Here is a 21,247-nt window from a genome sequence, read left to right as displayed (position 1 = left end):
GGGGGGGGACAAAATAATCAAATCTAGATTTTACCAGGCTTTTGAACTCATATAAGTATGGCATGGATTAGTTTGCCCTCTCCTTAAGAGGTTCCACCCAATCGGTCTGACAGTTGAAAGAGAATTTGAAGTCCCCGTTCCCTGTTGGTGTTAACTGTCTTTACAAACCTGGCATGCCTCAGTCATTATAGATGTGTTAAGTACTTCACCTAAACTAGACAAATGGCCATTTACTGAAACTGTGAACAGTCTCTTGACAACATGACAAACTTCTTATAACATCCCTGCAAGCATTTCACTACCCCTTGACTCTACTGTTTATCAGTAAATTGCTTTGTATCACCATATATAAATGCCTACTTAGTGAGGACCCATTAAATCACATGAAGTGAATTCTTCAACCATAAAGGCTTATGCTGGAATAAAGCCAGTTTTATTCCTGGTTGTGTATGTCATCAGACTATTTTCCCTCTCAGCCTATTGAACCCTGCACTGAAGGAGGTGCATAAAGTTAACAAATCCCATTTATTCCCTTCTTGCAAGTGACATATACAAGTGGCATTTTTACTGTTCATTGGACCTATTTAAAACAAATAAAAATGACACTCGTGTACAGCACCCCACTTAGGACAAATGATAAAATAATTAATCCCAGAAGAAAAGTTACACAAGGCCAATCGTTCTCTTGCAAGTGTGGCGTTCCATTTGTATTGACTGATAATTGAAAATAAATAACAATGCATAACGCCCCAGTGGCCAGAAGGGAACCCAAATAAGGTAGGAGCGGCCTTCATTTCCCCTGGTACTTCGTTCTGTCAGTCCTGCCACTGCCCCCTGTATATAGGGGGCAGTGGTCCTGCACCCAGCCTCCGCCTCCTCCCTGCCCAGGAACTAACTGGGAGAAGCCTTTACCTCATAGATGTCGGGTATGGAGTGTTTCTTGAAGTAGACCCTGAGCGCGGGGTCCATGTCTTGAAAGGTAGCCATGGCCGGGGCGAGCAGTGCCCTGCTGTAGGGCTTACCGGGGGGGGGGGGGGGCCTGGGCTCGCACCCCCCGCAGCTGCCGCGCGCGGTCGCCTAGCGACGGGGTTGCGGCTTCCCTCCGGCCAGGCCCGTGCCTGGTCAGCGAAGTCTCCGGCCGGCCGGCCCCCAATTCAACCTCGCCCCCAATTCAACCTCGGCGGCCTCTCGGAGGGGAGGATGCGAACGAACAAGAGGGGCAAACGGCCGGCTTCCCCAAGGGCAGTGGAGGCATTTTCCGGAGGGGATTGCTTTGGCTGCCCCCTTCTCCCTGCCCTGGGAAACAGCGGCTGGCCCTGCTGGTCAGACAGATATTCAACAGGGGAGAGAGTGCTACGCCGGTTGCGTTTCTACCTGTCACACAGCCGTATGTTCAGAGGGATGAGAAAAAGTGCCAGTCTTAAATGGGGGGGATAACATTCCCTACCGCGCACGACACGCGGGTATTTCTGTGGACAGAGACTGGACGTGCAGCGTGCTCAGTGGAAATGCATGACTGGTTAGTGCGTCTTCTCCTCCACGTGGTGAGAGAACCTCTTGCATATCTGCCGCCTCTCAGGAGCTCTGCCAGAAACCAAGATGACAGACCGGAACCTCGGGGAATAATAGAGAACGCATTTGGGGGCATGCGAAGAGAATTTTCCGTGGTGTGTTTGGGGGGGGGGGTGTTTGACGCCCGCCCCCCATGCTATCGCCGTGGCGGAGAAGCCACACACCCCCTGCAGGTGAAACAGGAGTCTTGGAATGCCTTAAGGACCGGCATGTTTTTAAACTTGTTCTTCCAGGGCAGTGGGAGGAGCCCCGTTCTCGGTTCCTGTCAGAAAGAGCACTGTCCTTAGCTGCTTCAGCCGCCTCGCCGCATCTGGCACTTCTCCAGACATGCTTTGGGGTTTCTGTGTTCGGAGCTCCCGGTGATTTTTTTAAAAAAAAAACTATTTTCCTGCAAAATTAACTTTCACAAATCTCAGGGAGTTCCAACCACGGAGCTCCCAGCGCACGTCTGGATGTCCTGTTAACTGCCCGACTTCAGAAGCTGGCTTCAGCTTTGGCAATGTTTCTGAGGAATTCCAGAGGGTTCCTGATGAGGGGAGGGCTGGTGGGGCTGGTGGTGGTTGGGGCTGGTGTCTGTTACTATGTTTACAGAGCGACCTCCAGGAAGAGAAAAAATGAAGGACCAGAAGAAGCAGGCCTGAAAGGAGAAAGCATCCGTAAGGAGCATGAGCAGAGACTGGGGTCGACCTCTTGGGGGGAAGCCCAGATGGCCATCCCAGAACAGGCCCCAGTCTTGGGCCAAAACATTTTCTCCAGCACAGGGCAGAAAGATTCTAGCCATCTCCAGCAAGGTAAGGCTTTGGTCAACTAGAGCTGCGAACTTCAACTGATGGTCTGAGAGCGTAAGGTGGGCCACAGAGAACCACATTTTGAGTGGGAAAGAGCAAGAGTCTAGCAACACCTTAAAGAGTAACAACATTTGTGGCAGGATATGAGCTTTCATGAGTCACTGCTCACTTCTTTAGATACAGCTAGTCCTGTTGAGTGGTGAGCCCAAAAGGCATGATTTTCCGCCTGGTTTTTGGAAGGGCTTGCTGCTGGCGTGCACACATAGAGAGGAAGGGTACAACACACCTGCCTCTCTTTGCATGCAAACTGAGAGGAGCAGGAAGATGGAGAGCGGCCATGACTCAGTGATACAGCATCTGATTGGCATTTATTTATTTACATTGTTCATTGCCCACCTTTCTTGCAAGGACTCAAGGCGGATTACACATAGTGAGTCAGTACAGTCAACAAAATGGGACAGTCAGTAAACAATGCATTAGGATTGTAGAATTTTGCAACCAACAGGAAGGTCCTGAAGCAAAGCATAAGTATTAACATGACACATTAAGTGGTGCGAAATTATATGATAGGATCCGACTTATAGTAAGTCGGATCCTATGCATAGCAGTATGCTATGCATAGCAGATCCTATGCATAGCAGTATAGACCACAGTTCCTAATAATTTATCCAGTAAGTTTTTAAGCCACTTTATACAGTGCAGCCCTACTTGTACAGAAAAAAACCCCTCTTGAATGATTCTATTTTGCATAGTTTGTAGAAAGCCCGAAAGAGTGGAAGCCTTCTTGACCTCCTAGGCAGGCCATTCCATAAGGTGGGGGCTACATTGGAGAAAGCATGTGTATGGGCAGTTGTCGATTTAACCCATTTGCAGGTTGGCACGCAGAAGGCCCTGCTGACTTGAGCAAAGCTGTCATGGTGGAACATAGGTGGAGAGGCAGTCCTGCAAATAAGAGGGACCAAGGATATGAAGGATTTTGTTTGTGATAGCCAGTACCTTAAATTGAGTCCAGTAACAAATGGGCAGCCAATGGAACGTCTGCATAATGAGATCAATGTGCATGCTCTGTCTAGCTGCTAATAATAGCTGAGCTGCAGCTTTCTGCACCAGATGGAGTTTCCAAATTGCTTTCAAGAGGAGACCAGTGTACAGTGCATTACAGTAGCATAGTCTCATTGTTACTGTGACCCAGGTTCATTCCCTGGCACCTCCAGTTACAAAGGTATCAAGTTGTAAGTGATGTGAAAGACCTGAGACTCTGGAGAGCTGCTGCCAGGCTGAGTGGACAATACTGACCTTGATGGATCGGTGGTCTGATTCTGATTCAGTGTAAGGCAGCTTCATGTGTGTGACAGCAAGGCCAGCTCCTTTGGCAGGAGAGGGTTCCTCTGACTGATGCACTTTCTGAAGCACAGCTTCCAGTTTCTTGGTTTGATTCTCATAGAGTTATCACTTAGGTGCCCCCTATTCCTGTCGTGTGACCATGATACTGCATGCTTGCTACTCCGTGGGTCCCATATTTACTGGGGGTTTGGCATACAATCTTCTGATAACAAGTCACCCAAAGAAGATGATTTGGAGACCACCTATAAATGGATTTCTTTGAGTTTTTAAAGAGATGCTCTCCTGCTTTCATGTGAAAGTGGATTTAAAATGGTAGTGCCACACTGATATTTGTGTTACATCCCGTGTTTGCATCCCATAGTACAATTGGAGAAGTACACGTGTTACAGAAGGGGGATATCTAATGTCACCTGTGGGTGGGATCAGGTAATCTCCCTCCCCCTTTAATTATTTGAAGAGATAGCACACATATGTTTTCAGTCCTGAACAGTGACAATAGCACACACTTTCCCAGTCCCTGTGCTGAAGGTTCTTAAACACTTAGCAAATATATACTGTTGAAAATATTAACTGCATAGATTTGGAGGTGTGCAGAGAAAATGAAGAAGAGAAACATCATCTGCTTTTTGACTAGAAAGGTGGTGGTGTTTGAAAAAGGCCAGCTAATGGACAGAAAGCTCTTGCAGGAGACCACGTTCATGCAAGAACAGAAGGTATATTTGGGGTTTGAGCCAGCCAACTTTTTCACTAAATCTTGCCGTTTATTTATTTATTTTATTTTTCGTATTTGTATCCCGCCCTCCCCGATGGGCTCAGGGTGGCTCACAAGGGCAAGGTACATCCATGCCATGATTAAAACATATAATACATAATAAAAACATCCAACATCATTAAAAACAACGGTGCTCAGTCAGTTATTAATATCGTGACTCCAAGATGGATCAATTCAGTTCCAAGTGTCCTATGATGTTATGCCCACATGGAGATGGCTTATCAGATCTTCTATCCAATTCCAGATTCTTCCTCAGGGCCTCATCAGTGCATCCTTTAAGGTACCGTGACAGTGGTGGTATAGTTCCCCTCATTACAGCTCCTGCTCCCCATGGCTTTTGTCCATGATTCCAAACGTAGCCTTTTGAAGGTCAAAGGAGACCTCTTACTTCCTTTTTCATCAGTAGAAAAACTGGTTGGCTGGAACCCATTGTTAGTTTCTTAGAAAGGGAGGCTTATGTTTCCTACCTGGTATGTCCTTGTAATAGTTTCACCTAGGCAGCTGTGTTGGTCTGCAGTAGAAAAACAAGTGTCATGTTAATACTGCTGCTTTGCTTCGGTTCTGTTTTTAGACTTCTGGCTGATTCTGCAACCCTAATCCTATTGTGTTGCTTATTGGATGTCCCATCCTGTTGCCTCACTCTGTGTACTCTGCTTTGAATCACAGTTGAGAAAGGTGGACTATGAATAATGTAAAATAAAAATAATTAATTTTTAAAAATTCAACTCCAGTAAGGCTGACAAAGGGAGCTTTGGCTTTTGAAAGCTTATACCTGTTCAGCAGTTCGAGACCCGGGTGTTGCATGATGGAGTGAGCTCCCATCTCTAGTTCCAGCTCCTGCCAACCTAGCAGTTCGAAAGCAAGAAATTGCAAGTAGATAAATAGGTACCACTTCGGTGGGAAGGTAACAGCGTTCCGTGTGCCTTGGTGTTTAGTCATGCCGGCCACATGACCACGGAAAGGTCTTCGGACAGCGCTGGCTCTTCGGCTTTGAAACGGAGATGAGCACCGCAACCCTAGAGTCGGATTCGACTGGCTTTCAAGCAAGGGAACCTTTACCTTTTACCTGATGAAGGGAGCTTTGATTCTCAAAAGCTGGTACCCTGGAAATCTTCCTGGTATTTAAGGAGCTAGTGGACTCGAATCTTTTCCTTATAATAGCAGTACTTCTTGTAGAGGTAGCCCCTCCCATGCTGCTCTTCTTTGCCATCCACGCCTGCTGTAGAAAAATTGCTGACTTCAGGTGATGTGTATGTCTCCCAATACTAGTAGGCATGAATTTTCCAGTATCTCCTGATGGTCTAGAGGTACACCACATACAGAGTCTTATTTATTTACTTGAGTCTGTGGAGGATCCTTTAATTCAGGAACAAGCCTTGATTACACTCAGCAACAGCGCTGCCTTCTCTGTCAATCAGGTAAGTATTTGTGTTAAAGCAGTATTTTACTGTGATGTGTTATAGCTGTACGCCAATGAGAAAATGGAGAAATCATTGTCAGTGAAGAGCCAGTGTAACATAGCGTCTGGACTGAGGAGCTGGGCGACCTAGGTTTAGATCCCCATTTCGCCATGAAGCTCACTGGACAACCTTGGACAGGTTACTTTTTCTCAGCCTAACCGACTTTACAGGGTTGTTGTGTGCATAAAATGCTTCCCTGAACTTTTGTAGGGGAGGAATAGATAGTAGATTGATAGTAGACAATGAAAGAAGAGAAAGGGTGCACCCTTCATACATTAGCTGAGATCAAAACAGAGGTGTGTGAATGGAATGCTCTTCTGTTCTACTCATACTGGAGGAAGTTCACTCGTTCCTCCCCAGCTGCACCCATGTTCATATCCATGGCATTGCAAAAGCTCCCCAACCTTCAGAAGTTGCTTTTGGTGTGCCTAAGGGGAGCCTGAAGAGCTCTGTGTGGACTGGACAGGGCTTCCAGAAAAGCTTCTGTATCCATGGATGCACAGCCCTTTGGAGATGAGAATTGTAATATAGATAATTACTGTTTGGATGAAAGATTTATGGTATTTTCATATACTGGACAGTAGTAAAGCTACACTGCTTAATTGTTTGTCAAGTAAGGCAGAATTTGCTTTGAAGTTAAGAGGAATTGTGCTTTACTCTAGAAATTTAAATTAAGACAATTACTAATGACATTTTTCCCGTCTAACTTGTAGGATATAATTCGAAATTTAGGTGGCCTTTCTGTTATTGGAAGCATGCTATCAGTTCCAGCTACTAATGTCAAAGAAAAAGCACTGAATGCTCTTAATAACTTGAGTATGAATATTAAAAATCAAGAAGAGCTAAAAGTAAGTTTAAATAAGAAACTGAAATAAAAAGGGTATGCCAACTTATAATGAAGTAATAAAGGACTTTTAGAGCAATCCAACTGTATTAAAATTAATGAGACCTTTGTCATTGTGGACTTTTCTGCATGCTTCACCTACTCCTAATTTTCTCTGGAGTCGATCCACATGCATTGGAATTGGTTTGGGCACAGTCGTTCCGCATATCTGCCCTCCCTGTACACTTTCACAATTGTGGAGTCAATTCATTTTCTCCCTTCAGTAATGAGGACTTTCAAGGTCATTGGTGGTGTCACAACCCCCCCTTTCTTAAACAACATTAAATATTGATATATCACTGGAATGTTGTAACAATAGGCTTAGGAGGTTCTCTGAATTCCCAGCATTACTGAAAAAAACGGTCTCTACCCCTTTCCCTTACAGATATGCATTTTCCGTATATCTCCATGGGCGAAGGATCTAGAAACATTCATTTTAATGAAAAGCTTAAGCTAGGGTGGCATTCTGCATTTCTCCCTTGATCCAAGCCAAGAAGCTTGCTTATGTATTTTCATCCAAGTGATTGAGCCCTGCAAGTCTGTTGGCCTAACCTGACTGGAGGGGAGGCAATCCTGCTCTCTAGAAGGGGAGGGAGAGGAATTGAACTGGAAAGAGGATGGCCCACACTCCTCTTAAATGTGCAAGACAGGCATGCACAGCCATCTTGCCACCCTTTTTCCCCCACCTTGTCCCTGAAGGAGAATGGTGGTGGTGGGGACCTCAGTCCCACTAGCTAAAATGAGTGCCCTTCTGCTTACCATTCTGGATGACTGTGGTGAGAGAAGATATGCTCAGCCACAGGCTCCCAGGAAACCAGGGTGATGTTGAGAGTATCATGAGGCCTCAAAGCCCTGCTCAGCCAGACTTGGGTCAGGTGGCCAGAGCATGCCTCCCCCTGATCCTGAGAAACAGGCACCTTGGCTGCAGCTGCTGACATTCCTGTTGCCTCAGACAGGGGAAGCTTCTGGCTGAAGCATGGAGGCCCCACAGTGTTCCTCCCCTTCCAGGAAGAGAACCTTGGACTGAAGGGAGGGTATGTCAGAAAGGCACCCCTAAACCTGCCCCTGCAGTGACAGAAGATGGAGCCTGTCAAGTTAGGCAGAGGGAGGAAGAGAATACAAGGAAAAAAACTGAAATAAGGAGTCAGTGCATTCCTTAATGAGTGTTGTGAGACAACCACCTGTCTGCAAGCCAGACAGGGCCAGAACTGGGAATTGTGAGAGAAACTCCTCCCACTCAGGGTCAGTAAAAACTGATGACCCCTGCCTGCCTTCAAGGGGAACTTCTACCCATGAGCCATGACTGCCCCACCCTAAATCACTGAAGAATTTAATATTTACACTGTAATTCCTTAATAAGAACATCTTGGTTATGTATAATATTTTTTTTCTTTTCCCTCTCTAAGAGATATATTACCAAAATCTGTGAGGAAACCAGTTCCTCACCCTTGAACTCTGAGCTGCAGCTGGCTGGTCTTCGCTTTTTAACCAATATGTCTCTTACCAATTACTATCATCACATGATGACAAGCTCCATTCCATGCTTTCTCCATTTACTTTTGGATGGAGATGAACGAACGCAGGTATTATATACTGTCCTAGATGTAAAATCTCGAGCGTGCTCTTTTTTCTTCTGTGACTTAAAGCTCAAGTTTAGCTTTCTGTGTTTGTTTCTGCTTACTCTGAAAAAAACATAATAGACATACATATAAGAAATAGTATCAGTGTAGTATCTGAGGGGAGAAAAGTGGTTTTCTTTTCCATTAAAAATACCTCCATGAATACATTTAAAAATAAGTGGGAATATAGCTATTTGGCCTTTTCAAGCTGTAGAGGTTCCAGACAATTTTTTAGGGCGAGGGGGCATCTATTTAGACTGTAACTAATTAAGTAATTTCACCCAGAGCAGGGAAGCAATTTTTTGCCATTCATAGGACCGGAGTCCATTTTGTCCAGTACACTTTGCCTGGTTGAGTGTAGTAACATGTTGGTGCCACAAGATGACACTTATGCTTCTTTCTGTCTTTGTAAAGAAAGACGAAACTGTATGTTTATAGAAGCGGAGTGGTTTTAAAACTGAATAAAATGCATTAGCTCTTTGAGTGGTGAACATCTCCCCCAGTTTTTTAGCTTTATGTTAAAGGCTGGTATGGAGGTGAAGTGGTGGTCCCAGAAGACAAAAGATGCTGATGCGCCTCCTGCTGCATTGCAGCTTTGGAGTCAGGTTATTTATTTATATCCCGCCTTACCCATTCTTACTCCCATTAACCTGTGTCACTGCCCGTCCTGTGCCTGTTGTCTCAGCAGTCCTCCTGAATTCAACTAGACTTACTTCACAGTTAGTGTGTTAGGATTGCAAACTAGGATGCACCTGTGCTCCCTCTATGCTGTGGAGTCTTGTGAGCAAATATTCTACTTTGTGAACTACTGGCATTAAAGATGTGAGTGAGCAGTTTGGCTGCTGCATAGTTTGCTCTGTAGCCATCCTTCCTGAGCAAAGACAAAAATGTGTGAGCCAGAGGCTAAAAAACTGTGAGCTAGCTCACACGAACTCATCTTAGAGGGAACACTGCCTATGGGAACTGTCACCAGAAATGGAAACCTTTGGGTGGCTTCACAATGATTTCCAGTTACATGGCTGAGTGAAATATACTTTCCCCTCTTATTTCAGACTCAAGTTCTAAAAGTGCTTGTGAATTTATCAGCAAACCCAGCTATGACAGAACATCTTCTCAGTGCTCAGGTAAGTCTACTGTTTTCTTGTGCTCCCTCTAGCAATCCTTGTTGTCTTGTGTTTGAAATGTTTGTATTTTTAAAAACTTACTTTGTTAATGCTTGTTGAGAGGGTGAAGATGGGACATAATCCATATTCCAGCTGCCATTTTGAAGATCCGTCTTCCTACACAATAAATGACCTTCCGGGTGTGAGAAAAAGTTGGCCTCAAGCAGTTCAGCCATTAATTACAAAAAATACAGCTCACAGAAGAGGACTATGTCATGACGTACTCTTTTTGAATGTTTTCAAGTATCTCTGTACAAATGACTTCAGAGTTTGGCATTAATTATAGATTCTGACAATGCCAAATTTTCATGAAACTGTATGCACACAAATATTGACATCTGAGTGCTTTACTTATATTAGTTTGTATATGTTACATCTAGAAACAAACCACTCAGTGTAGATTGTTTGTTCTGTATCTTTAATATACACTTTTCCTGGGCAGTTACATTTACAGTCCAGACAGAGTTCAAAATTATTTCAGGAGGTAAAATATAAGCCAATACTTTGTTAGGAGGCAGGATTTAATTTGGACTGGACACATTCTTGACATGCCACAAAGACTCTTAACTAATTCAGGCTGGATCCAGACTAAATCTGCAATTCCCACTGACCCCCCCTTCCACTGTAGGAACCCCCCCACCATGTAATTTCTCAGGGAATGTCCCCTATCCCCCGGGAGCAGCATTTTGTGGAGATCAGTGGGAGGCAGGAAAGTTCCATTCTGCCACTGGAAAATTTAACCTGGACCCTAAACCTTCATGTATAGTTAGCTATAAGCTAGTTTGCATGATTTTTAGAAGCCATTTATTTGTATACTAGTTCACATTTATTTCTCATTATTCTGACCAGCTGTTTTTGTGTCCATGTTAACCCTCTAGGCACCTTTCCTATTATCCCTGTTTGATAGCTGCATCAACAAAGAAGTCCTACTCAGAGTCCTTGTGTTTGCCACAAACTTGACACAGCATATGAAGAAGGAAGAGAGTGCTATTGCCTCACATCACAGTGAAGATTCAATTTTTTCTATGCTTCGGGGGAATTCAACTCAGTGTGCTGAAAAACTGGCATCTCTATTTCACCATCATGACACAGAAGTCAAGGAGCAAGTTGCCAAACTAGTAATGCAGTGGTGATTTATCAGATTGAAATGTTAAAATCTGTATTTAAAATCCTGAATTGTATATGAAAAAGTGTGTAGCCTGACACTTTGTGTGAGTGTGGGAGCTCTAGTATACATATGGACATGTGTGTACAAGACTCTGCATTCACTGAACCTGATACTAAACATTTTGGACTTGTGATACCTCTTCAGAGATGTGGAGTCAGGTCAGCAGAAACTCCAGGTGGAAGCAGAGCATTTCTCTAGAGAGAAATGGGTACAAAAGACATTACATATAAGAGCTTTTGTCTGCCCAACTAAACTTGAGCATAGGAACTTGTTATGCTGGGACATTTCCTGGACTGCCACCAGAATGTTTTGTGATGAATTATCATAATTGTTTGCTATGCACATTCCAAGCACTTAATTTACTGGTGCAACTAAGTTTAGGATTAGGCTAGAAGGAAGGGCTGAAGTACATAATTGTTTGCACTCTGCTTCATTTAGGCCCTCTAAGGCTTCATTTAAACTCTGAATATTGCACACACCCAGCATCTCACTTAAACTGGGATGTTCTATCTGTACAACACCCACCTGGGCTATTGATCTCTGTTATCCAGAAAATTTATTTATACTGGGCTGTCAGTTGCTACAGAAGCAGTATTAGCACACTGAAGCTTTTACTGTGTAAAGAAAACATGCATGGTCTTTAGCATTAAATACAGTGTAGCTATTGTACTGGTTAAATTGTGGAATGTCTAGTGAGACACCTGCAAGGGCAATACAAAACTGTGAAGCCACAAAGCAGCATAAAAGCAGACAGAGTGGTCAACTGTGTCTTACTTGAAAGGAGGATTCTTCATGTTGTCCAGAGTACCACCCCGAAAGGGGGTGGGGCGTTATACCTCTGGACATATACTTGGAGCACTCTGTTCCTCAGCGAGTGCTCAGAAGAGCATGGGTTTTTGTGATGCTCCTTTGAGCCTGCATCCATTTTAAAATCACCCACAACATCTCCCTGAGAAAAGTCTGGCCTTTCGGTATCAGAACCTACTGGTCTCTGTGGGTCTAGCCTACTGATAGCTTTACAGAGGGGAGGAGAAACATTATCAAGTAACATGAGAACAGCTGAGGATAATAGTATTATGGTACTTGATGGGCATGTATGAATCTACAGTCTCCTGAGTACATCTAACAAACGGCTCCAAATTTCACCTATAGCAAGGTCAGGGGACTGGTTTGGGGCCAGTATTCCCTCTAAGCTGAGTTAGTGTGAGCTCAGTTTTCTAGCCTCCGGCTCGCATATTTTTGTCTTAGCTCAGGAAGGATGGCTCCAGAGCAAACTAATTTATGCAGTAGCCAAATCGCTCACTTGCAACTTTAATGCCAGTAGCTCACAAAGTAAAATTTCTGCTCATAAGGCTCCACAGCTTAGAGGGAGCATTTGTATATCTCACCTTTGCTTATTTATATTTACTCACAAAAAGTTGGAAGAAAATGGACTCTTTAAAATGTATCATCTTTCTTTGGGAGATCCACAAATTACACACCTCTGAGGAGCCATGACATTGTGAATGTGGGAAGACTGTGCAGCTCTTCCAAAGAGGAGCAGCAGAAGCATCCTTGTTCTGTCCTGCAAATGTACTAGATGTGGGCTAAACTGGATACCTAAAAGCCCAGGGGGCAAATAGCTGACCATGAGATTAAAAGCTCTTGCTTGAAAAGAAGATTCAGGTGGATAGCCATGTTGGTCTGAGACAGCAGAACAAAGTTTGACTCCAAAGGTGCCACTGGACTCAAACTTTGCTTGAAAAGAAGTCAGTGCAGAAGTGGGGAGAATGTTCTGATGCAGCAGTCTGCTTTCTTTGGTACAAGCTGCACATTGGAGCAATAAGGCAGTTTTTGGAGTGAACAGGAAGAAGAAGAAGAGATTGGATTTATACCCCGCCCTTCACTTGGAGTCTCAGAGCGGCTTACAAACTCCTTTCCCTTCCCCTCCCCACAACAGACACCTTGTGAGGTGGGTGGGGCTGAGAGAACTCTGACACAAACTGCTCTTTTTCAAGGACAGCTGTGCCAGAGCTTGTGACTGACCCAAGGTCACATCAGCAGGTGCAAGTGGAGGAGTGGGGAATCAAACCCGGTTCTCCCAGATTAGAGTCCGCACACTTAACCACTACACCAAACTGGCTCTCAGGAAATAATAACTAGCTACACCAAACTGGCTCTCAGGAAATAATAACTAGCTGAGTCATTCCAATAGAGATGATTATGCAGGACGTGCCATGTAATAAAATAGCAAATTAAAAATATCTGAGAAAAAGCATTAATCTGTATTTTGTAAATTAGTTTTGCGATTTGACACAGGTTTATTTGATCCTATTTTACAATGCTAAAGAAGTCATCATACTTTCAGATCCATAAGCAGTCTATACACATTTTGCACATCATTTTATGACATGTTAAGGACCTTCCAGTTGTGTGTGCATCTGGGGACAAAGCAAAGAAAAAAGGCTAAAGACTTCAGTGAACAGCAAAGTGATGGTTTCAGTTAAACAGATATTATTTGATAATTTAGAATTATGATAAAGAACAATTACATAATGACAATGCATGTACAGAGATTCTGGCCAGCAGTAAAAATACATTAGTGAGGCAAGTTTCAGTACTTTTTTTTAAAAAGGCACACTTCCTTAGATCATTTTAAAACTCATCTATCTTACATTTTTATTTGAAAATGTACAAGCATTCAGCAAAATCAGTGTTTTGTTTGAAATGTGCTTTAGCAATAACTGTTGGAAGACTGTCTCAAAAATCCTATGATTTCAATAGCTTTGAAGGCACAGGATATGTCCTCAGGATTAATAATCTGCTCAGAGGAGGTGAAGGGTGGAGGACTGTTTACAGTAAGGCTACAATACTACATTTATTCGCACTTAGTCTGGTTACAGTATCAGTTGTAAGATTCAAACCACTTCCATCTGGGTAGTACCATTATCTTTTAAACTGGACTACTGAGCTGTTCTTAAATTACAACGTAATATAAAAACCAGCCAAATTAGAGTAACCTGGAAGTACCATTTGTTGTCAAAACAAGGGTGCAATCCTAAACATACTTATCAGAGAGTAAGTCCCACTGACCTCTGCCTTACTCCCAAGTAAACCTGCCTAGACTTCAGCATGAGCCTGTTTTACAGGCGAGTGGATTGTAAACTAAGGTTATCCTAAACACAGTTACCAGAAATGCTTTTAGGATGCAAGGGCAAGGCCAACAGCCCAGCTATGAACACCCAGGAGCCATCGTTTTTCAACTGGAACTACTGAAACTATATCCTCCATTGATCATATGATTGGTAGGAAAGAAGGAGGTAAAGGGATACCTGCGGTTTTCTCTGCTGGCAGGAAGTGGCTCTGCAAGCCATGGTCATTGTGCATCTATGACTCTACAGGCTGAGGTCCATGCCTTTCAGCACATGCAAGCTAGGCTGCCATTGAAGGGAATTTTGTTCCATTACCACAGCTTTTGGGTATAAATGTATGCAGAATCCTATAAAAGTTGCCTGTCTCTGGCTGTGGCCTCTCATGTATCAAATCTACATGGGCACACAGGGCTTCTGCCTTGGTTTTCAGGACTATTCCTTCCATTACTGAACCAGACACTCAGTTTTGGTTGGGGTGGGAAACTTAATAATGTTGCTTAGTCATCCAAGACTGGAAACTGCAGTATCAAAGAACCCCTGAGTGCACATGCCCTATCAACCAACATGTAATTCCCAGCAAGTGACCTGTGTCAGTAGTGCTGTGTAAACAAAGTAATATTTTTTAAAGATGAAGCTGGCTTCCACACAGGGACAGGTTTGTGTGCAGCTGCTGATACAGTGCAGCAGCAATGGGCTTCTAGATGGCAGGGTTCCCACAGCTTCCCGGCCCAGGTCCCCCAGCAGTGGCCATCTCCGTCTCCTTCAGGCCACTGGGGCTTTTTCCATATTAAAAAAATCAGCAATTGATTATTATTTCAACTTATCTTTATGTGGTGCAACAGGTTCCCTGAATTCCTTGCTTTCATTTTTTTAAAAAATCAGTGTGTCTACCCACTGCACCCCACTTTGTATGAAAGATGGGAATCTGAGGAACCTGTTGTACATATTTGTTACAAGGCTACCTGATACAAAAATATTCAATTGTCAATTTTAACCCCCCCCCCCAAAAAAAAAGCCCTCCAGCAGCTGGGGGAGAAAATGGCTGCAGTAGGGCCACTGTCAGGGAAAATGGCTGCGACGTGGGCAGGAAAATGGGAATTTTTCCACCCAGACAACAGCCATCCAGGCTTTACTGTGATCTTTCCTAAAAATCACACCACAGCAGGTTTAAGAAAGATCAGAGAAACCCAGGAGGTGCATGAATGAACCTGGGGTAGATAAACCCATGTGGAAATGGCCCAAATCACATTTTACGGGCTTATTTACATAATATTGCTAGTTGTTAATATAATTCAGTTGTATAATTCCATTTGGATTATTAAAAAGTTGCAATTTTACAATTAGGTAGGCTAGTATGCAAGGGTTTAAGGAACTGTTAGATCATCCACAAACATACCTGAAATTTTAAAAATCCAGTTTAAATTGTTACAAAAACATTACCACTCTAATTTTTTTCTCCTGTTTCCAGTCAAGAACATACAGAACAGCTGAATGTATTTTTATTCTAATCCATCATTACTGATATTTAAGTCTTGGGATTCTCCATGCTTTAAGACAAAGAAATCCTCGGTTTTCAGTCCATAACTATCAAGAGCTTCCTTCAGTTTAGCTGGAGGGTCCAAGTAATACTGCGGAAAGAACAAGACAATGTCAGTGTCTGTCTGTGCCTACCCAAGACTAGAGCTAGTGATTTCCATTTGACCTACTGTAGCTTGTAAACTGGTTCCTGTATGATGAATTGGCTCTGATAACGCACACACAAAAGGTCTATTTGGCCACTATGTAAACAGTACAGTATATTATCTGAGAAGCTTGCTTAAGAAAGATACAGCTAAAGATTGAGTGAGCAGAACAGATTTGGGAATGCAGATATCCCTGTTCATGGAAATGTTGCTTTGCCCAGTAAGCTTCTCAGATGTTATTTATTGTTCAAATCTACAGACTGCCCTACCCCTGCATACACAGCTCAGGGTGGTAGACAACATAGTAATAAAAACATTAATAAGATTAAAACATTTTAAATAGTAACATATAAATAAAAACATTCTGAGACAGTGTTGAACACATCAGTTTCTAATTATGTCCCTGCCCCTCTAAAAAGATGGAAAAGAGATAGGAAGAAATGAAGAGGGAAGGGAGGAAGAGAGGGAGGGAATGCCGGTACGACGGTATCCATCGTTGACCTCAACCAAAAGCCTGGTGGAACATCTGTGACTTACAAGCCTGTGGAACTGCATTAAGTCCTGCAGGGCACAGATGTTGTTCAGCAGAGAGTTCTACCAGGTGGGAGCCAGGGCAGAAAAAACCCTGGCTCTGGTCAAGGACAGCTGGACTTCTTTTAGGCTGGGGATCACCAGTAGATTGTTCTCTGAAGAGTATAATGCTCTTCAGGGGACATATCAGAGGAAATGGTCCCAAAGATAAGTGGGTTCCTGACCACTTAAGGCCTTAAGGTCAATACCAAAATCTTGAACCTGACTTGGAACTCCCCTGGAAGCCAGTGCAGCTGACAGCACAGAATGTGCGCTGTCCGTGATGTTCCAGTCAGGACCTGTGCTGTCACATTCTGGACCAGTTGGAGTTTTTGGATCAGTCTCAAGGGTAGGCCAGCATAGAGTGAGTTACAGTAGTCTAATCTAGAGGTGACTATTGCATGGATCACTGTGGCTAGGTCAGGGTGAGACAGGAAGGGGGCCAGTTGCCTCACCTGGCGTAGCTGGAAGAACAACAGTTTCAGCAATCTGGGCCTCCACTGATAAGGAGACATCAAGAACCACACCCAAACTCCTTACAGTCTATGCCAGTGTTAAGAGTGGGGAGTTGGCACCCCAAACCTGAACCCCCCAGCCAGTCAGCCACAGAACCTCCGTCTTAGCTGGATTCAATCTCAGCCAACTCTTTTCCAGTCAGATTTTGAGAGGTAGTGTGTGGACAGCCGCCCATCAACACACACAGCTGAGTATCATCAGTGTACTGGTGACGCCCCAGCCCAAAACTCCACACTGCTTGCAGCAATATACCAGTTCCATGAGCACTTGTTTAGACATATTACAGTCAATTTCTAACATAGAACTGTTCTTAACATTGGGGGGAAAACTACTTCCAACATACAGTCTTTATATGATATTTTGTCTACAACTTTTCCAATACAGCATGCATCAGGAATTTTAGCGTATTTCTACATTTTCCCATAGTTGAAACCTAAAAAAATACAATGTAGTAGGCCTATAGTTCAATGATACAGAGAACATGTGTTGCTGCAGAAAATCCCTGATTCTGAATAAAGGAGACTTTGTATGACTTCAGGGTATCATGTATCAGTGGTGAAAAATTGCTACTATTCATCATCTAAAATAAAATTCCATCCATAGATTGTGCTGTTGCTGAATTCACCGTAATTACAATGCTCAATCACAAAAGACAAGTTTTAAATTAAATATACATTTATACTTAAGAAGTGCTTATAAAGTCGTGGAACCATTTGTTAGGAAAGATTACGCACTGCTAGTAAAGGTAAAGGTTCCCTTGCTTGAAAGCCAGTTGAATCCGACTCTAGGGTTGTGGTGCTCATCTCCGTTTCAAAGCCGAAGAGCCAGCGCTGTCCGAAGACGTTTCCGTGGTCATGTGGCCGGCATGACTAAACACCAAGGCGCACGGAACGCTGTTACCTTCCCACCGAAGTGGTACCTAATTATCTACTTGCAATTTCTTGCTTTTGAACTGCTAGGTTGGCAGGAGCTGGAACTAGAGACGGGAGCTCACTCTGTCATGCAGCAACTCTGATCTCGAACTGCTGAACTATCGACCTTCCACAGCCTGCAGTTCAGCTTCTTAACCACTTGAGCCACCGCAGCTCCTTTAGGCGCTGCTACAATCCCTTAAAAAGCTGGTAATTAAGGGAGTTCACCCATGTCCAGTGGCCCAGTTGTAAACCCGTTGCACCATCATTTAAATACTGTTGCTCCAATTGTACTGGTGTCTCAGCATCATCATGCTATAGCTGTAGGAAGGAAAGCCTGCGGGAATGTTTATGAGACTGAATTGTGCCTCAGATAAGTGACAGCACAGTTTTGTCAACCATACCTAAAGTAGGGCCAACATGGGAATTATTTTTGCACACAGATACTCAGATGTGCATGTCAAAGGAGTGTATAAAAGGAAGATGATACATGAACCTGAGAGTCCTTCTCAAGCACCCAAATAAATGCAGGAATTTCAGAAACATGAGCAATTTACATATTTGAAACTGTAAATTTAAAAACACTACCTAAACCAGTAAAGTGGCCCTGCCCTGTACACACTAAATCTTCTTATGAAGGTCTGTCAGTGAAGGCCTGAAACACCTAGACAGGGCAGGTTTTCACCTTCTCACAACTAACACAGCAATCCTATGCACACTTAGCTGGGGCTAAATCCTAGTGAACTCGGTGAGATTTACCTCTCAGGGGGTCTCCTTAGAATTGTCTGTAGGTTCCCAAATGCAAAATTTCACTTTTCTCAGTGAATGTAAATTGGCAACTATTCACTAACATATGAAAAAGTAAAGCAGTACACTCAAGGACATGTTTTAAGGATGTTTTAAAATGACAAGAATATTGTGCTCTCTGGTTTCTTCATTACATATTGCCACTATAACTTGCTCTCTGGTTTCTTCATTACATATTGCCACTATAACTTGTAACAGTGCATTCACAATGGGCAGCCTGTGCCACTAAAGCTAAAATATCCAACCACTTCCTTTAAACATCTGAAATGACCTTAAAAATGTTTCCGTAATGGTTAGCTTCCTTCTTTAATTTAAGGCATCACTTTATTGCTTCTATCATTTCTATCTCGGGGGGAACGTGGGTGATGAAAAGGAAAGGGAGACACCTAGAGCAACAGCAGAGGAAGACTCAGGATGAATTCAAAAAGAAGTGGGCAGAAGCTCACTTTAAAGTGTGCTCTGTGACAGTGATGGTGGCAATGAATCAACACTTTTCTGCCACCATTGCATCTGTACAGTGTAGGCTGGGGGAGCTGTTCCAAGTGGTCAGAAGCCTGTTGGATCTGCCCTGCAGGAGGAGGTAGACTACTCAGTAGCCTACTGTGACTGTTTTGCTCAGCATTTTGTAGATAAAATCTTTTGCATCCATTCCGACTTTGACGCTATATAGTGACAGGATCAGGTGGTGCCAGGATGCTGTCTTGTCCAATCGTTTGGGATACTTTTCAGTTTATTCAATCTGAGGATATGGATGGGATCCTTGGAATTTTTGAGGCCTAACACCTGTTGTTGTATGACCCTTACCCTTCCTGGTTACTTTTACTGCAGGGGGCTGGCTGACTAAGTTGGAGAGGCAGTTAATGTTTCCTTAACAGGATGCACTGTTGCCCCAACCTTGAAACAGGCTGTGGTGCAGCCATGTTTAAAGAAGCTATCCTGGACTCAGGAGGTCTCAATAATTCTTGAACAACGTGACTCAACAAGTTGTTGGTTGGACAGTTCCAGGATGAGGCAAATTATTTAGATCCTTTATCCTCTGAGTTTAGGCCTGGTTATGAAAAAGCCTTGGTCACCTGTATGTTGACTGGAGTGGGTTGTAGGGACCATATTGCTCCAGTCAAGGCTCACCTACACTGGCTCCCAATTTATTTCTGGGCACAATTCAAGGTGCTGGTCTTGATCTTCAAAGCCCTATTCAAAGGTGTCAAACTCATTTGTTACAAGGGCTGGTTCTGACATAAATGTCACTTTGTCGAGCTGGGCCATGTGTGCCATAAAATGTAATGCCAGGTACCAGAGATATAAACTTTATAGAGGACACAGACAAACCCATTTAATGAGATTATTTTTTACTCAAAATACAACCACGCTTAAAATATTAACACTCTTACAATATTTCCTTTATTTAACAGTCTTTGATAACTGACACCGCTTGCTTTGAATTATTGCATTAATTTGAATTATTGATATAAATCGAATAAATGAATAAATAAATAAGTACAGCATCACATTGCTCCCCCACCTACCTGCTACTTGTGGCATCCTTTTATTGGTAGGTGGGGAGCACTGTTCCCTCTAAGCTGAGTTAGTGTGAGTTAGCTGACTGTTTTTTAGCCTCCAGCTCACACATTTTTGTTTTAGGTCAGGAAGGATGGCTCCAGAGCAAACTAATTTATGCGGCAGCCAAATTACTTGCTCACAACTTTATTGCCAGTAGCTCACAAAGTAGAATTTTTGCTCACAGGACTCCACAGCTTAGAGGGAACATTGGTGGGGAGCACTGTGAATATTCCATTTTGTCAACTGTACTGACTCACTATGTATAATCCACTTTGAATACACCTCCCACCTTAGGGAAACTTTTCCTGTCCATTTTCCTGTCCACAAGTAGTCCCAGGGGTCCTCTTCCCTCTCTGAAAATACAGTTTCCTACTACACTAGATCAGCAACTTTTTCCTTTGCAACTCCGGAAACATTTTTGTGTGTGAAGCAGGGTTTCTTCCCCACTTACAGAGGTTTAACCCAAAATGTACACATATAATATAAATTCTTCGAGTAACTGGAGCCACCGCCCTCAGCACTTGCTCAATACACCAAAAAAACCATGAACCCTCCACAGATTCACCAGCCACCTATCAATGACCAGAATTCCTATATCAGCCCTTTTCTTCCACCACCTCTGTGTGATTCATCCACACCCATCCACTCTCCTCCAAATCTCAAGTCTGCCCCCACTGACCACTCCTTTTGTTGCACTTCAGTCCCACTTACAGACCTGACCTTCCACAAAGACACACATACAAGCCATGGTGCTGAGGTTCGAGCATGGGAACTAAGAACTGGGAGACCCAGGTTCATAAGCCTCACTCTGCCATGGAAGTTGCTGGGTGACTCTGGGCCAATCACTCAGCCTACGTACCCAGGGCCGGCTCACCTGCTAGGCGAACTAGGCATTCGCCTAGAGCGCGGGCCACCCCTTAGGGCGCCAAAGTGGACCCCCCGCAAAAGCCCCCCGCCCACGCCAAAAGTCCTGCATCTCCCTGACCGCCGCCGCAGCCTGTTTCTCCCCGAGTCCGGCACCGGCAAAGGAGGGGCCCTCTGAGCATGGCCAGAGCACTGGGAGTGAGGGAACAGGAGCCAGGAGACCCCCGTTCCCCCCCCCCCCCCAGGTGGCGGCGGCTGCAGCAGCCCGAGTCCCGCGGCAAGGCCCCTTCCAGGGTCCCCTGCTGCCGCTGCCAGCTGGAATCTGGGTGGCCCACCGGACTGACTCCTCGGCTGCAGCTCCTGCCGGCCCTCGAGGGGCGGCCATCGGCAAAGCACCCGGCCCACGGGGGGGGGGGGGGGGGGGGGGGGGGGGGGGA

At 44.1% G+C, this 21,247-nt stretch overlaps 2 protein-coding genes across 4 annotated transcripts in view; one reads left to right on the top strand and one right to left on the bottom strand.

The window, feature by feature from the left end:
• The first annotated feature begins 1,533 nt into the window (after positions 1 to 1,533).
• ARMC10 (armadillo repeat containing 10) lies at positions 1,534 to 12,003 on the top strand. 3 transcript variants are annotated; one of them, XM_015415063.1, is made up of 6 exons: positions 1,534 to 2,363; positions 5,764 to 5,894; positions 6,650 to 6,784; positions 8,226 to 8,402; positions 9,491 to 9,562; positions 10,480 to 12,003. In XM_015415063.1, exons 1-6 carry the CDS (start codon positions 2,072 to 2,074, stop codon positions 10,732 to 10,734), a joined length of 1,062 nt encoding a protein of 353 aa, XP_015270549.1. In that variant the 5' UTR covers positions 1,534 to 2,071; the 3' UTR covers positions 10,735 to 12,003. The 3 variants fall into 3 exon arrangements, with proteins under 3 accessions (XP_015270549.1, XP_015270548.1, XP_015270547.1); XM_015415062.1 differs by having other exon boundaries at positions 5,749 to 5,894; XM_015415061.1 differs by having other exon boundaries at positions 5,746 to 5,894.
• A 1,799-nt stretch (positions 12,004 to 13,802) lies between these two features.
• Positions 13,803 to 21,247, bottom strand: part of NAPEPLD (N-acyl phosphatidylethanolamine phospholipase D) — a 55,020-nt gene continuing 47,575 nt past the window's right edge. Inside the window, exon 5 of the mRNA XM_015415064.1 lies at positions 13,803 to 15,528. Coding sequence (XP_015270550.1) covers positions 15,400 to 15,528 — 129 coding nt within the window. The 3' untranslated portion in view covers positions 13,803 to 15,399. The remainder of the gene's footprint in view (positions 15,529 to 21,247) is intronic.

The sequence above is a fragment of the Gekko japonicus genome, unplaced genomic scaffold (assembly GCF_001447785.1).
Source record: "Gekko japonicus isolate JY-2015 unplaced genomic scaffold, Gekko_japonicus_V1.1 scaffold5, whole genome shotgun sequence".
Lineage (NCBI taxonomy): Eukaryota > Metazoa > Chordata > Lepidosauria > Squamata > Gekkonidae > Gekko > Gekko japonicus.
The sequence above is the reverse complement of the archived record's forward strand: the minus strand, read 5'-3'. Positions and strand labels throughout refer to the sequence as shown.

Excerpts from the sequence above, each read along its gene's own strand:
- ARMC10 (XM_015415061.1), top strand. The coding sequence starts at position 2,072 with ATGTTTCTGAGGAATTCCAGAGGGTTCCTGATGAGGGGAGGGCTGGTG. Across the intron at positions 2,364-5,745 it reads TTCTAGCCATCTCCAGCAAG|TAGGCATGAATTTTCCAGTA; the intron begins GTAAGGCTTTGG and ends TCCCAATACTAG. Across the intron at positions 9,563-10,479 it reads AACATCTTCTCAGTGCTCAG|GCACCTTTCCTATTATCCCT; the intron begins GTAAGTCTACTG and ends TTAACCCTCTAG.